Source organism: Plectropomus leopardus, chromosome 13 (genome assembly GCF_026936395.1).
Source record: "Plectropomus leopardus strain MGB_pleo_1.0 chromosome 13, ASM2693639v1, whole genome shotgun sequence".
Classification (NCBI taxonomy): Eukaryota; Metazoa; Chordata; class Actinopteri; order Perciformes; family Serranidae; genus Plectropomus; species Plectropomus leopardus.
In genome coordinates this window covers 22,678,975-22,696,198 of record NC_142188.1, presented here as the reverse complement: position 1 = coordinate 22,696,198, position 17,224 = coordinate 22,678,975, and the positions used below count along the sequence as shown (strand labels likewise).

At 42.0% G+C, this 17,224-nt stretch overlaps 1 protein-coding gene across 6 annotated transcripts in view; it reads left to right on the top strand.

Annotated features, from left to right (window-relative positions):
• The window catches only part of tacc2 (transforming, acidic coiled-coil containing protein 2), a 66,807-nt gene that overhangs the window by 6,925 nt on the left and 42,658 nt on the right, over positions 1-17,224 (top strand). For all 6 annotated transcript variants that reach the window (XM_088086661.1, XM_088086658.1, XM_088086660.1 and 3 more), the window contains 3 exons: positions 4,387-4,622; positions 7,345-7,452; positions 10,357-16,371. In XM_088086661.1, coding sequence (XP_087942787.1) covers positions 4,387-4,622; positions 7,345-7,452; positions 10,357-16,371 — 6,359 coding nt within the window. The remainder of the gene's footprint in view (positions 1-4,386; positions 4,623-7,344; positions 7,453-10,356; positions 16,372-17,224) is intronic.

Sequence of the window (17,224 nt, the reverse complement as noted above, 5' to 3'; positions counted from 1 at the left end):
GCCAGAGAAAAACTCTATTTATATTATGCATTATTACATATTTAAATTAATGTTAACAAAATAATCATTTTCCAGGGCATTTCTTTGATTTTGTTGATTTTTTTTTACTTGGCTTTTATTTAAAAAAAATGAACACATACAAAATACATAAAATATGGGTCACATAGCAAATAAAAACATCGACCATCTTACTCAGATTTAATCCATAAAGGTATTACAGACACAGGCAATCACTGTGACTGTAGAAGCACAGTCATTCCTGTATATGTTAAGTGCCACAGTCTTTCACGATGTTCTTTCTCTCTTTTTTAAAATTAATTTTCAGGTAATTTCTTGTACTTTTGACTTATTTCTTGATCATTTTTGGGTCATTTCGTCTTTCGTCATTCATTGGCACCGTCCCATGTTTTTGAAAGAAATCAAGCCAATTTGCTAAAGGTTAAAATCTTTATTAAATGGCATGGGGGAGTTTGATAATTGAGTGTCAAGGCCAAAATGATCACAATGATGATGTCACACCTTAGCAACACTTTGAGGTCAAAGTTCGAGCTTTATTAATGCAGGAGGTTGCTATGTGTCTCAGTGTATATGTGTGCATGTAACCAAAGCTTCTTGGAGTGTAACCTGATCCTCTCTCAGGGGGTCACTGCAGCCCGACCCTTGGCCTAATTCCCAGCATTCACCTGCAGAGGCACTGTCAGTCAATGCAACCAGCTAGCAGCAAGAGAGAGAGAGGGGGAGGAGGAAGGAGCAGAGGTGGATAGGGAAGGACAGGATAGAGAAAAGAGGGAAGGGAGACATAGGAGGAGGAGGAGGAGGAGGGAGTAAAAGGAGAGCTGAGTGGAAAGAGTAGAGGGGGAGGAGAATTCTCTGCACTTCCTTGTGACCAGCCCCATCAAGTCAGTCAGTCTCAGCAGCAAGCACTGTGTGTATCAGTGCGTGGTAGTGTAGTGTTTCTAGACTTCTGACACACACACACACACACACACTGCAGGAGCCTGAGGAGGCTCATGGAAATTTAACAGGGGAGCGGCACAGCAGAGGAGAGGACAGGATTGTGGAGAGGAGGAGGAGGAGGAAGTTAGCTGAGTCAGTGCAAGAGAGGAGAGGGAGCGTCAGCAGCATGTGTTGCAGCATGTTTATGTCGTCCCCTGCCCCCTTCAAAACACACAGCCCTGCAGAGGCTGTGAGCAAGGTAGAGGGGTAGCAGAGGAGCTGCACTGCACTGTGGAGTCACCTTCAGCACAGAGAGCACACGGCCGGGTGAGTGCAGCACAGGGATGGTGGGATGAAACTTGATAGAAAGAGTAGAGGTGTTGAATCTGTGCAGTGTTTCTGGTTGTGGCTTCAGTGAGGGTCTGGTTCTGCTTAAGCTGTGTCTCCTCCATGTTTACAGCAGTCATGTGTAAAGCATTAAAGTTGAGTTAGCACATGGGCTCTGACAGATTGAATTAACAGTAAGGGGGCATTTAATGACTGTTGGACAAGTTTCCAGGCAACCTCAGCTTGCTTTCTGTTTTGTTCCTGCCGGTTAATTAATAACAGACAGTGCTTTCTGCACGGGGGTCAAACTAACTGAAACAAGGGCTGTGCTTTTCCAACTCAGTGAGCTTCCACTTCTTCATACAATGGCCAATGATATTGTGAATGAGCAATGGCTGTAAACTTGGACATGCTATGCCATATGGTGCTGTTTTAGCTGTTCTGTTTTTGACATTTTCTGCTCTTGACGGCGAGGTGAAAAAGTTCAGGCAGGAAACAGGAAACCAAAGACAGGTCAACAAACAAGCATCTCATGTGAAAACTGTGTTTGCATCTGTGTGCATGACTGTTAAGGTTTGGAAGAACTGTATTTTTAAATCCTACCATGCGACATTAATGCAGAAAATAACAGCAGCGTGGAGATCACAGGCATCCAGAGTGGCACTCTTACCTGCAGCAGCGCTTTTTTTGGGTTCAGTCTCACTCTTTTGTTCTTTCATGTTTGCAGGAGTAGTCAAAATTAGTACATTTAAAAATAACCTAATATGGATGCAGCCTCGCATGCGCCGATGTGAAGAGAGAGGCTACATAATTGGCTGACATTCTTCTAAAATGAGCTTTAAAGGCAGAGTACAGTCATGATTTTAACTTTGTTATTCTTGTGTTTGTGTGAGCAACCCTCATGTTTGTGATCCACCTGTGCTGAATGTGTCACCACTACAAAGAAGGCTCTTTGTAGTGGTGACACAGGTGAGGCCAGTGACTCAGAGCCTCCCAAAAACACACAAAGCTTTAGTTGTTTACCTGTCTCCAGTCTCCGCTTCCAGAAAGTACACTATCTCTGAGATGAGAGGTGGCTTAAGTAAATCTTGAAGCAGGAGTACAACATACATTTTTTTTTCAATCAGTGAAACACAAATTTGGCTTGACAATGTTATGCTGCAAAATGTATTTAGGTACAAACTAATTTACATATCTGTCTCCAGAAAGATGTAACCGTCATTTCCGTCTTGTCGGTCACCTCTGCTTGTGTGCAGCCATGCTGTCTACTACTGGCTCATAAATAATGCATGTACAGATTCAATTCTGAATCTCAGCTGAACCTCAATGGACAGCATTATCACAGTAGCTTCAGTAGTGTATCCTTTTATATGCACACTGTTAAATCAACTCTCCACTCACTAAATACAGGATCTCCCTGGAAGAAACATGTTGCAAACACACTCAGTGTTAAAGGTTTTTGTTATATCTGTGTGTTTGTACGTGTCTGAGCAAGTGCATATTTGTTTGCCTGCACCTGTACACCTCAGTTTAAATCCGAGTGTTTGTAATCATGGAAACTTTCCTCTCTGTAAACTGAGGCAGTCATGTGGGAGAAATTCCACCACATAGTGGGTCTGCTGTTTAGCATTGTGTGTAGTGAGTGCTATGTTGCTGCAATATGATGCCTCAGCCAAGTGCTGTGGTGTGTGGCTTTGGTTGGATTCTGTCAGTCTGTCTGTCAAGCAGTGGGACAGACAAAGATGAAAAACAGCGACTGGCTATACATGAGAGTTCAAGACAGATAAAGTCAAATTTTAGAAGCACTTTTTTCTTCTACTTCTTAATTTATTTATTTATTTTTTCGATAAAAGAAATAATTAAATTATCATTGAAAATGTCATTCTAGAGGTACAGTGGAAGATTTAGGTGAATATATTGGCAGAAATGGAATAGAATATAAGTATGTTTTTGTATATAATTACCTGAAAATAAGAATCGTGTGTTTTTCGTTACCTTAGAATAAACCATTTATAGTTACATAGGAGGCGGGTCCTCATCCGTGGGGATTGCCATGTTGCACCTCCATGTTTCTACAGAAGCCCAGTATGGACAAACCAGACAATAGGGCCATCCGCATTTTTTTTGTTTTCTTGTTATTGTGTTTTTGTGTTGGCCACCATAGTTGGCAGCCCTGCTGTGACAAGAGAAAATTTCTTAACGTGAAACTGTTTTATTTAGTATTTTTACCAGTTAAAGAATCACCGAATCTGTATGTTTTGAAGAGGATTAGACCTCTGCGCACAGTTCGGCTACTGTTAAAAAACCTCAAGTTATCAGAGAAAATCAGTGAGCACACATAAGCAGGTGCTGGGCTAGCTGCCTGTCTGCTACGTGTCAAAGAGTGCTGGAGAAACAATGATTTTTAACATGAAACTGCTTTCATGTTAAAAAGAGAATGATCCGCAGAGGTCTTTTTCATGGAAAAGATCATTCATTTCCTGGTAAAAACCTCTTGAAAAATGAACACTGAAGGAATTCTGACTGGGATCAGTTTCAACTGGCACACACACTGTTCCTTTAATAATACTTAGATGATGATTAAACCTCATGTAATTCTACTTGTCACAGTGCAGCAGGACTGGTTTGTCTCTAATGATTATTCTTAGTCACTGGGTAAAAATGTTTTATCATAGTAGACTTCCTTGTGAGATTTTTCTTAGATGTAAAACATCAGACTGCATTGAAACTTGCAGTTAATTTGATTACTTTCTTTCACAGTGGTACAGTTATGTGATGCTAAATAGTACAGTGTAAACAAAGTTGCAGAGATTAGGCACACACTGAGCCATAAACTCTAGGCTTTAACACTGTAATAATAATTTAATAGTATAATCAAAGCAAGAAGAGAGACAAAGATAACACCAGTTAATATGACCTTTGCATTACTATACAAACATTACTTTACCTAATAGCTTAACACAGGGGTGGAGTTATTTGTTTGGCCTTGTACATTGAATCTGAAGGTGTTCCCATGTTTGCCTGCAACGTGCTCACACTTGTTTAACAACACACTGAATCATGTACAGTGCAGAGGAGACTCCAGCATGTCGCTCACCTCGATTATGTTTCACTGTCCCACAGCCTGAAACTCACTCTGAGACTTTGACCAAGAAGGACGACCGAGCGCTTCTGACTGAAGCCTCGACCAGCCAGCAGAGTCTGCTGTCTCAACCAGTGCTCCCAGACGTCCCAGTCATCACTGGAGTGGAGGAAGACAGAGCTGCAGCTGGAGAGCAGGACGAACTGGAGTTTCCTCATGACCTGCTACCCAGTCTAGACTTCAGCAGTGAGCTCAACATCTGGGAGTCCTCGCTGGGGTAAGTTGAGGGGTTACACACACACACACACACACACACACACATATATACAAGCACGCATGCAGTCACACATTCATATATACACATTTATACAGGTATCCCAGTTTGTATCATAATGTCAAGATAAAACCATGACTTGATTTAGAGTAGAAATACAAGTTCTTGCTTGGGTGGTGACTGTTAAAACTTCTGAGGAAATGTGAATCATGTCTATAACTACACTTTGTGTTCCGTGTCTATTTCAGTAGGTATTCTTGAATTCTCTTATTATTTGGCCCCCAAAAACACCAAATATACACAGTGTAGTGAACTACTTTTAAAGGCCCTTAAAAGCAATTTTGTATTTAAGCTTATTATTATGAGCAACTGGTTACATGAATAACAATTTCTACTGCAGTTTAGCAAATATCTGTAAATTTTAGTTTCTATCCGTACTTTTCTCACAAATTTAAAGTGGGCTGAACTCAGTAGGAGAAAGGTGAACTTACATACTTCTCAAACTACAGCAACTTTTGCATTACAATATGATGACAGTTGTGGGGCTATGGTCCTCTAACCACCCACACCACAGTCTTGAAGCAGATAAGCCAATTTTTTGTGTGCTAAACCCAGAGGTGAGGACTTGAGTCACATGACTTGGACTTGAGTCAAACTCGAGTGACAAATTTGATGACTTTAGACTTGACTTGACAAAATCAAAAACAACTTTCTAATAAATTGTGATGTCACTTGAGCCTTTTGACTTGAAAATTCTTGAAAATGTGTTACTTAACCTTTTAAAACCTGGATGGACATCAGCTTTCTTGCACAGTGAAATTCTTTCAAAACCACAGAAAAAAGGACAAGTAGAAACTTGCAAAAAAAAAGAAAGAATAGAAAAAAATATATTAAAAGGTTACAAGAAAGTAACCTAAAACTTAGAAAAAGAAAAAAGAAACTGAGAAAGAAAGAAAAATCATCAAATGATTAGAAAAAAATATCAGGAAAGCTCCATTTATAATTAGCATAATTATATATTTAGAATTATATTACAGACAACACAGACATAACTACTGATATTCATATTTATTATTATTATTATTTTTTTTATTTTTTTTTGGGGGGGGGGGGTATTTCAAGTAATTTTCTTGCTCTTTTTTGCAAATTTATTGCCAATTTTTGGCTAATTTCTCGTCAAGTTGCTCATTGCCCTCTTTCCATGTTTTTGAAAGAAATCAAGCTAATTTTCCCAGCTTTCAAAGAGTTAAAAAAGTGTGCCAAGAATTAGTTCATTTCCCTTCATTTCCAGAATTAGTTAACGTTAACGCCATCATTCCCAGCAAGTAGACACTTAATTTCCTTTTGTTTCAGTCAGTTTACAGCAAGTTGAAGTTGTAGTCAAGTTGCAGGAGAGAACCATGAAGAACTAACGTTAAGTCACGGAGCTCCAGCTGGAAAAAAAATGATACGAAAGATAATTTCATTTGGGCACAAAAACTACACGGAACATGAACTGCAGTATCCAAAGCATGCGGGTTGAAAATAAGGACAGACACGCAACAACTTTCATTTGAATTTGCCCAGAGAGGTAAGATAAGGCTAATAATAACCTAGCTAGCAAGCTAATGCTTAGTTAACGTGAGCTTAACAGCTAAGCAACTTCTTTAGCAAACTTAAATACTAAATACAAATTGTAAAAATAATTCATGTTTTTTCTTAATTTAACATGTTATTCTGTAGTTGAAAATGCATTACATTTGATGAAAAATAAAGTATGACTTTTTTAGGACTCTAAACCGTATGCTAGGAGTTGATACTTGACTTAGTCAGTCTTGACTCTGGACTTTAGTGCAAAGACTTGAAACTTTTTTGTAACTTGCAAAACAATGACTTGGTTGCATGTCTAGCTAAACTCTTTATTAGGGATAGTACAATAACTTTTACTGTCTATTTAATATAAATAATGGTAACTTTATTTGGATAGTCTGCCTACAGACTAGAGTTTAGAGTATTTCAACCGCATAGTTGAGATTCATCAGTTTAACTGTTTCTCCTTATTCTGTCGGTTTACATATTCTCTGAATAATTTAATCGAACTTGAACTATTAACTCAACCGGTGAAAAGTTCACACTGCTAAATTATTCTGAGCATGATTTGTGAATTGTCAAATATTATGTATAGATAAGCATCTAGAGACAGTTGAATTGTTGACTCTCAAATAATAAGCTGTTGAAATGTTACTAATACTCTACAAACTATCTGGAAGTTGACTATCCAAATAAAGGGTTACAGAAATATTAATGTTATAGAGACTGACGTGATGTTAGAAATCTGCCCAGTCAGACAGACCCATTCCCATAAGTCTGCACTTTTTTCAAACCATTCATGCATCTGTTTTCTGGCTTTAGTTACTGTGGGTAGCTTAAGTTTTTACAGGCATTTAAAAATCTTAACTTTGATCAAACTTGCCCATATTTAATGTCAATATTACAAAGGTTATTTCCCCAGTTATAAAGTATATTATACAGTGATTAGATACAGTAGCCTTCACTGGAAGTTTATGATCAATACTTTGTCATATTTGTCATATTGTTATTGCACTTACTGGATAATGATGTATTAGATTTTGCTTGATTTATGGCTGTAAGGGAACAAATTTGTCAAGGTGAAAGCTAATTTGATATTATTTTGTTTTGAATTTGTGTATGTGTTTTTGTGTGTGGTGTGGGTTTGTGTTAGCAGAGCTCAGACGAGCTCAGGTGAGAGGACATGTGAGCAGGTGAACCCCCTGCTGGCGGGCCTGCAGCACCGCATGGAAGTCAGTGGACCATTGGTGGTTCTAGATACAAGGTACCACACAGGCTCAGCATGACGGGGGATAGTGGGGAGTCTGCTGCGGGAGTGTGGTCAGCAGGGATGATGAAAAGTGAAAGCAGGGAGCATGGAGTGGAACAAAAAGATGACGGGATGATTGAATGTTTCTAACATACACTGGAGTGTGATTGATATGGCTGTTTGGTTGTTGCCTGTCTAAGCAGACTCTGCCTGAGGTGTGGTCATTTGTTTTCATGCTTTGGTGAATAGTCTGCTGAAAGACTGTTCAGTTTTGGTTGTTGCCTGGCATTCTGCTATTGTGCTGAGGTTAATTGCGCTAATTCGTCTGAGGTGTTGGTGTGTTCTGACAACCTCACTCAACGCAGTAGTATAATTATTATTGTTCAGTGTGAATGAGTAAATGTATGAATCTTTTAAAAAAGCTTAACACGGGAACAATTAAGAAATGTCAGAAAACCATGAAGAAATGAAGGAATACTTAGTAAGAATCTGCAACTTTATTTTGGGTTGCGCAAAAAAACAAAAAAATGATTAAGTAGTAAGAAATAAATTGTGAATTTATAGTGAAGAAAGTGGTCAATATACTGATTCATGAACTAATAAAGTATCTCCCAGTCGGTTCTCTAGTAATTATAAACTAATTAACTATTAGTAATTATTTGCAATTCATCAGATTTTTGTGTACTATATTGTGAGGTGTTACCAAAATAGGTGCTGTGCAAACTTTTGCTGGATAGATTCAAATTCCCCAATTGCAGAAAGTGTGAATAAATAAGATAAGGTTCCAGCTTTTTTAAGCAAATAACTACATCACAGGATGTGCACTTAAAATGCAACACTGTGAGAAGCACCTGGTCCAACAGCTTGTACATAGTAAAACTTTCCAGCTGCCAACTGTTAAGTCTGTGTTGCTGCTCCTCCTTTTAGTAGGGAGTGCCAAGGGAATTAAATGCGGGCTTGAGTGGCAGGTTGGCGAGGTGGGTGAGTAATGTCTTCTTAAGGCAGAGGTTTTGTTTACAAGGAAATGACAAAGCCTCCAATGGCAAGACTGTGCCAACCGATCACACGCAGTGACGCTTAGTGACGTTATTTCTTTAGTTATTTACTGGTCATCTGGACATGAATAAATGCTGTCATAGTGGCTGCTGCATGTATTAAAAAATAGATAAGAACTCACATGAGTAGGGATGGAGCTAACAGTATATGATGATTAAATAATGATGGTTGATCTATACACTCAGTGAGGAGATGAAAATGGTCCCACAGCATTTTCCTGTACTGCTGGCTAATGGTTTAGCAGTGACTCAGCAGTTACAAGTGAATGGCACAAAGCTACTCTAATTGTTGAAGGCATTATATTATTTTTAGATTATATATTATATTCAAGGTGCTCTCACATTATGATGCTGGCTGTGCACTTCAGGGATTGTTTTTCAGTGTCACGGGTTTGAACTCCTTTGAAACACATGATGAAGCGGTGCTTGTTTTAATGCATAAGTATGAACATGTGTAAGGTTGTTTATCTGGATTTGATTTATTACCATCATTTAAGGCATTAATAATAAAGCTGTCATGGAGCATGTAAAATGTGACAGTCACAGTTAAAGTTAAATAACATGAAATAAATCAAAAGAGTATTCCTTACAGTGGAGGATGATGAGATAGACAGCACTGCTCGGTAGGCAAAACAACCATGAATAGAATACACTTTTCATTATTGTTACTATTGTACATGACATGGGTGCTTATACAATTCTAGTAGCTTCCACTAGTATTATTGTTACATTTACAATACTAGTGGGTTAATAGAAAATATAGGCATAGTTCCAATGTATAACAAGCCCAAATATTTAGATAAAACCACTTTTTTACGTTGAATTCATGAAGAAAAGTTTTTTTTCAACAACAGCAAAATGATATCAAAAGAACAGTTTACAAACTGTTACAACTCATGCAGTATAATCCAAGTCTAATTTATTTAGTTGTATGCTCAGTAATTCCTAAACAGACAGCCCTATCTGATGGGGAGCTGAACTAAAATTTAAATCTATGCTCTCTTCAGGGTCAGACTCCCCTGACAAAACCAGTAATTTCACTTCACTGAACACTGGAGCTGCTGGGCTAACACTGTCTCAATCGGTTTAGTGTGTTTGAGTCATGGTGTGACTTTTGAGAATCCTTACTAACCTTTTAATACACTAAAGCCACACAATAACACAAACAAACTACAGATAGAGGCAGTGGTAGATATCAGCTCCTGTGTTCAGTGAGTTAACATTACCATCAGAAAAAGCAGTCTACGTGGGAACTGCTGAGCATACACTTGAGGCTCAATACTGTGTGAGTCGTGTGAGATTTTGTAAATAGATGTTTTGATATGGTTTTGCTGTACTTTAACACAGACCCGAATTACTTCAATTTATCAAGAATTTACTCAATTTTTAGATTCTTCCTGAATCCTTCCTGAGTTTTCTTCATGAAATGAATGTAATGTGAGTGATTAATTGACATACAAATGATCATTACGGGGTTGAAGTATTCCTTCAAGCTTTGGGTAAAATTAAAATGTTAGGCAGTCACATCAAAATACGGAAATTACATTTGAAAGCTTGTTGCTTGGGGCTTCTTAAAATAACATGTTTTGGTGTGACTGGTGTGTTGTGGTGTATGAACAGACCTGCATGTTAATTAACAATCATGCGCTTAGAGACAGCTGGTATCATTTCTTGCAGGGGAATGTACATCTCAGAATAGGCATCCTGAGTGCAGTTGTGTGTTGAGTTGTGTGTGTGCATATCATCGAGTGCAGTGTCTGAGCATGTGCCTCTGCTCTGCCAATAGTAGCACTTTGTGGCATCGTGGAATGACCAGCTGTCTGCCTGCCAGACTCTTAACTGTGTCACCCTACCCTCGTCTCAGGCCTCATGACAGCGACCCAGTTCTCACAGATGCTCAGCCATCCCCTCGGCCTGCTGCCACACCTTACCCGGGTGACAGACCCCTGACCCCTCCCCTGTCCGTGCTGCTAGACCGGGAACTCCAAGAGGCCTTCCAGGAATGTGAAGAACAAATGGCCTCATTGGGGATACTTAATCCCACAGGGCCTCACAGCACCACGCCTGAGACGGTTAAGGATGTAGCAGAGAAAACTGGAGAAGTAATGGTTAATAGATCCAATGAGTCATCGTCATTGCCTCCAATCACAGTCCAGCCAGGACATAGCAACGGAGGCCATGGAAACAAGAGTACACACGGAAACAGTGAGGCAGCAAACACTCAGACGGATACAGTTGTGTTTAGTTTCAGGAATTACATACTGGGCACTGGGAATAGTGTTGGGACGGCAGAGACGGAGAGTGAAATAAAAGCATCACAGAGCCAGGATAAATGTCCAGAGACTAAGACAGAAGAAGAAACAAAGATCGATGAGCAGAAGGAAACACCCACACATTCACATTTAGAAGCAGATTTATTTAAAGAAACCCCCAAAAAAGCTGAGTTCACTGAGCGGAAAGGAGATAAAAAGGAACATGTTGATCCTAATGCAGCCACAGAACAAAATGGCACATTAGATTGTAGTGCAGTGATTAGGGAGAAAGTCACAGAGGCAATAACAAAGAATTTAGACATAAAGACAGAAAATGACAGTGATGGGTCAAGTATTAACGTTTGTAAAGATGCAACAGGAAAGACAGAGGGCAGCAATCTTCATTTAAAGGATAAAGATGCATTATCAGAGACACAGACGGGAGCAAAGAATCACAGTGTGGAGGATCAGGAGTCTAAGTCAGACAAATGGATGAACTCACCAGATGATAAACAGGCTGGGCAGGAGAAAAAGGCAAAGAAGAAAAAGAAGCAAAGGAAAAAGAACAAAATAGAAGACAAGAGCCCAGAGATGGAAGAGAAAGCAAAGACAGGAGCACAACCTGAACATGATTTACTGGCTGTGTGTCTCGTAAATGCAGGTAATGACACAGATTCAATGGCAAATGTTGTGTCACAGGCAGATGCTCAGACTGTGATTTGTGGGGAACAGCCTGATAATGGGTTTGACTCCAAACAACAGCTGATTCTCGAGGGAAAGCCCAGCCCCAGCCCCCCACTATCATTCTCTCGTAGCTGGCAGGATTGTCTTACTGTCTCACCTGCGTCCAACCAGGCTGTTTCGCAGGGGGCTCATCAGTCAGAAAACCACAGCCATACGGATGCCCCATGTGGCATGAATCACAGCTCAGATGAAAACCCACAGCGGAACCAACATGCAACTGTAGATGTCAACCAAAATACACCCGTGACACATGTCCAAACTACAGTTATCAATCTGGCTGCTTCTGCCGATAAGAGATCAGATGCACACACACTGGAGGCTGCAGTTACCTCAGAGGCAGTGATACTCACACACGATATTCAGAGCCCACTCTCCAACAGCCCAACTTGTGTGGGAGAGAGCGGTGTGGAGAGTGCCCTTGAAGAGGCTTTAGTGGTGGTTGCTGCGTTGCCACTGGCAACGCCCACGATGCCAGAAGTGATAGAAAGCGAGGGAGAGGGAGAAAGCGTGAGGCGTGATTCACTGGAGAGAGTAGCTTCTGTAGCGATCACAGAGAGTGAAAAAGCAGTAGAAGAGAAAGATTTTGGAGGCACAGAAAAGTGCCTCAGCTCTGCAGACGGAGAAAAAGACCTGGACAGCCTTCCTCAGCTCACATTAATCTGTTCACGGGGAGAATGCTCACTTGCTTCCTCAGCCAAAGAGGGACAGGCTGCATCTGAGGAAAGCTGCAGCAGCAAAATGCCACACAACTCGGCAGAGACTGAAATGAAGGGACCAGGAGAGACGAGCGTTCGCAGTGCAGACACAGAGATCTCACCAGCTGAGGAGGGAGACAGAGAAAAGGAGCCACTCCGGATAGAAGCTTATATCAATACTTCTCCCTTTGGGCCACTCACTGGTCCTGATTGTCAGGATCACAGTGCTGCGGGATTGGAGGGAGGAGGAGGAGGAGGAGGAGAGGAGGGGGGAGAGAAAGGAGGGCTGGCTAGAGAGCACAGTTCATTCAGCCAGCCAGAAGGCTCTGCTAGTGGGGTGTCATCAGCCGGGACTGAGACGTGTCCGCCCACCGATGTTGCCGAGTCACAGCTGAAGTCACAGAGCTGGAGTGAGCCGAATGCAACCATCTCTGAGAGCATCTGCACCGAACAGGACCGTCTCTCTCACCCCTGCCAGGAGCAGCATGGCGCAGCAATTTCACCTCTCCCCGCTCACCCTGAACAGAGCTCCAGCAACACAAACGGAGGGCTGAGGGCTGATCACAAACAGAATTTAGAAGAAGCACTGTCTTTGGGACACACTTTTGAGAGGTCATCCATCACAGAGACAGAGAAAAACTGCAGCCAAGTCGTCTTGCCTTTAATCTCACCTCAGCCTCTGACTACTTCACAACATATCCCAGGCGAACAACAAGCGAGCAGCAATCAACAGGTCCAGCCTGAAAGTAGCACAACAGACACCAGGACAGCCGAAAGTGCAGCTGAGTTCAAAGTCAAAGCCCAAAGCAAAAGAGAAAACGGCAGAGCCAACAACAGAGTTCACTTTGCAGACACTGTGAAACAAGAAGGCAGCTCCTCCGTGGATCTCAGAAATATGCCGGTGCCAGGTATGGACTGCGCCTCTTTACCTCCACTGACTGTGCATGAAAGTTTGCACCATCCCGTGGTTGAGGCCAGCTACACCTTTACAGACTTCCTCAGCTTGAAGAAGCCAGAAATTGCCACAAATGCAGCGTCTACCAAGGATGAACCAGCAATACGGAGCTCAGACGACTCTGCAAAGCCACAGAAGGATGCCCAGTTGGGGGCTAAAGAGAACATTGGCATAGATCAGTCTCTTAACTTGGAGAAAAACACTGTGGATTTACAGTCGATGACCAAGGCCTGCTCAAAACAGCCACCATATCCCAGTGAGAGGAATCAGACTGGTGACCTTTTACAAACAGAAAGTGCCACCTCTGAGGCAGAAAGGAACCCAGCAGATGAGGAGCAGGTGTCAGCAAAGGTGACAAAGCAATTAGAGGCGGAAACTGAGAAGGGTGCTGTAAGCCCGTCGTCGACTGAGAAAGAGCTAGATGAGTTACACGCTGACTCTAAAGGCTCGGTCAAGCCTCAGGAGTCGCCTTTAATACGTGATGCTACTGAAGGTAACCAACCTCTCTCATGTTTGCTGCTTCCTGCTGATGATGTCACCTGCAAGCTCTCTACAGAAACAGTGATCCCGACCTGCACAGCCGCTCCTCAGACTTGTGACCCCCTTTATCAGCCTCCCACACAATTAGATCAAACACCTCCTTGTGGACTAGTTACTATAGATCCCACGACAGCTAGTGAGGAGCCCACGGTTGACTCTGCTGATCTGACAAAGGATGAATCAGCGACTTCACAAGTGACAGCCTCTGACCAGTCAATTCCTGTTACAGAGCAATGTGCCAGTAATTCTTCTTTTGTGTGGCAGCCTCCTGGCCCGATGTTGAGTCACTTGGAGTTCATTAGTGACTGTGATATCTCTTTTCCTGAGCAGACTGGTAACAGCGGTGCTGATGGTGACAGCAGCAAAGTCTTTGGGGAAGTGGATGGCAACAAGAGTGGGGACATGACACAAACGTCTAAAGCACAGGACCTGAAGCATGGGGATGTCAGCGTTAAAATAAATGAGACTAGTTTGAAACTGGAGGATAGAAATGATGCTATGGAGTCTGGCGTTGAAGTTGAGAATTCTGTGATTACCAGTGTAGATGTTTCAACCCAGTCTCCTGGTACAGCGGTTGTACTGGCAAAGGGTGGGTCTGATAATGTAATTTCTCTATCTCACGCTGAGCCAGGCCCTACTAGCATTGGACCTGTTATTTGTGAAGCATCCATTAAGGATGACCTCATCAATATCAGCTGCCCACTCAGCTCTGACCTGCCCATCAGCAAAGCTAATGATGAAATTAAAAAAGACAATATGAAAGAGAAAATGGGCGATGAGACCTCTGTGCTGTTTGCAGAGGGAAATAAAATAGTTGAAGAGGCAACAATAGACAATCAAAAGGAAACAGCGGACAGCAGCAAGCTGAAGACAGGAAAGACAGGCACAGCGTCACAACAGAGTAATGGGCCAGATAAAGAGGCTGGAGAGAGAATTGGAGGCCTGAAGCCAGCACATGAGCATAAAATTCAGAAGACTGAATCACCAATAAGGGACATAAAGGAGCTAAGGAAGAGTGGCATTGCATCTAAAAGCCAGACAGAGATGTCTTCTTTATCTCCTGACAGACCTGCAGAGCCATTTGAGTCCATGCTAAGTGCTGAGGCAGAGTCTCGTTGTGATCCGCAGACTGTTTATGACGAGAGTTTGAGCCAAACTCCGATATTGGAACGCAGCCCTGATAGGGACACTTCACCAGATTTGAGTGCAGCTCTCGGCCAATCACAGTCCACACCAGAGCCAAACTGTTTTGCTCAGCAACAGGAGCAACAGCAGAAGCGTCTGGGATCCACACATCCCACAGAGGGATTGTCAGGTGGCGGTCTAGAGGGTGGAGAAAAGACTAACAGTCAGGTCAGGCAGACCCAGACACTGGTTCCAGGGCTGAATGGGGTAGGGGAGGGAGGAGGCGCCTCTGTGGGGAGTTCTTGTCTGTCAGGGAGCAGGGATAAGTTGACAGGTGATGACAGCAGTGGCAATGAGCGATTGATAGGTCCAGAGAAAGCCAAGGGAGAGGAAGCGCAAGCTGCGGTTGACAGGGTTTATGCACTGTCTCACCTTGCCAGTGATTTAAATGAGAGTGGAAGGGCTGCTGAGAGAAATGCCTCGGCTGACATTGTGAGCGTTACAGCTTGCTCTCATGTAGGTGAGACAAAACAGGGGATAGATGACAATAAAAGCCCCGTGTTATGGGGAGTTGGGCCAGATACAGATCTAATGCCAGAGTTTGTGAGTGATGTGGGTTGCAAAGGTCAGCAAAAAATCAATCTATCAGCTGCCTGTGAAGACCAAGGAGTAAAACTGGAGATCTCAAAGAACACTGCTGTGTCTGTTGAGTCACAGGCATCACAGGAACACGAGACTTCACCTTTCCCAATCTCTGTTTCATCAAAGGTCATCACAGATAGTCCCGGCATTCACACTGCGGCTATTCCAAGTGCAATCCAGGCTGAAGAAATGCACACAAAAGTATCCTGTGCTTCCACTGAGCATCCAGAAACTGTGGAAAATGGCTTCAGTGCAGCTGTACAAAACAACAGTAGTGAGGCTGAGGAGTGTGAAATTCAGGGTACAGTGTGTGAGTCTGTCTTGCTACAAACATCCGATAAAACCTCAGCAGCACAAAGCAGCCCAGTAGTACAAACAGCCATAAAAGGCCCTGATGGAGAGGAGATCACAAAGGAAGATAAAGCAGCTTTGGATGAAGGGAAAGCTAGCAGCCAGGGGACGGGACGAAGTGAGATAAAAGCAATGAACAATGAAACAATGAAAAAACAGGAGGTCATAAATCAAACTGAGAGTGCCTCAATCGGTCTTTCTGAGGCGACAGAAGAGGACAATAATATAACAGATGTAATAACTCCTGATGTTATCACAGTCCCATCTTTCCTTTCATCAAAGCACCCAGAAGATATTACATCGACCCCTCCCTCAGTCCCGAACCAGTCAGAGAAGCCACAGGAGCAGATGTCAAAGCCCCAAAATGGTATTGTGGTAAACCCTGTTGTTGCTGCCTTCCATTGTGAAAGATCACTTGAAAAAGCTCCTGTTGAACAAGTGTCTGTGAAAGCAAAATCCACTGATGTTTCAGAGAGTCCTGCTCCTGGATTAACAGCCAGAGAACCTGAAACAAACTGGATACAAGCTCTAAAAGAAGCTGCATCCCTCACTCAGTGTAAACAAGAGAACTCAAGGTAAACACAGCCGTGTGTGTGTGTGTGTGTGTGTGTGTGTGTGTGTGTGTGTGTGTGTGTTTGACATTATCAAAAAATGCCTCAGAGGGACAGTTCACCTCTGAATTAAAAATGCTAGTCAGCATGGTAACATGCTGATGTTCAGAAATAATGTGGACCATGTTTTACCATTTTAGCTTAGTGTACTAGCATGCTACAATTAGCACTTTGTATAAAGTGCAGTTGAGGCTACTGTGAATTATTTTGTCATAAACCAAAGTATTATACATATCACAATTTTTATGTCCTGAAGCATAAGGTAAAAATCAAAGGGATCCCTGAAATCCTAAAATCAAAAATAAATATTTTTCCTCTTACCTGTAGTGCTATGTATTGCTGTAGATAGTTTTGGTGTGAGTTGCAGAGTGTTGGAGATAACAGCTGTAGAGATTTATAAATTCCCTTGAATATAATGGAACCATATGGCTCTCAGCTTGTGTTGCTCAAAATGCCAAACAAATACATTAAAAAAAACTCAACAGCAAGCGTTCATCTACTCATGGACCAGAAGCTCATGCTCATGACATTGCAAGATGTAAATATTAATGACATCCTCCACAGCTGAGCTGTAACATTAGCTAGCTCAGTGGTGTTAAGTGATCAAGCAGTAGAGGTACTCTTCCTCCTGAGTGGTGATACGGTTGGTAAGTGTAGTTCGTCATAATTACAATAGTTCCTAGATGAAACTGCTCAAAACAAGGTCTTTGGGTTATCATGAGTAACTGGGTCATGATTTCTGGTTATTGCTTTTGAGTTTTTCAGATGTACTTCTGTTTGGCACTTTGAGCACCACAAGGCAAGTGCATCTAGTTCC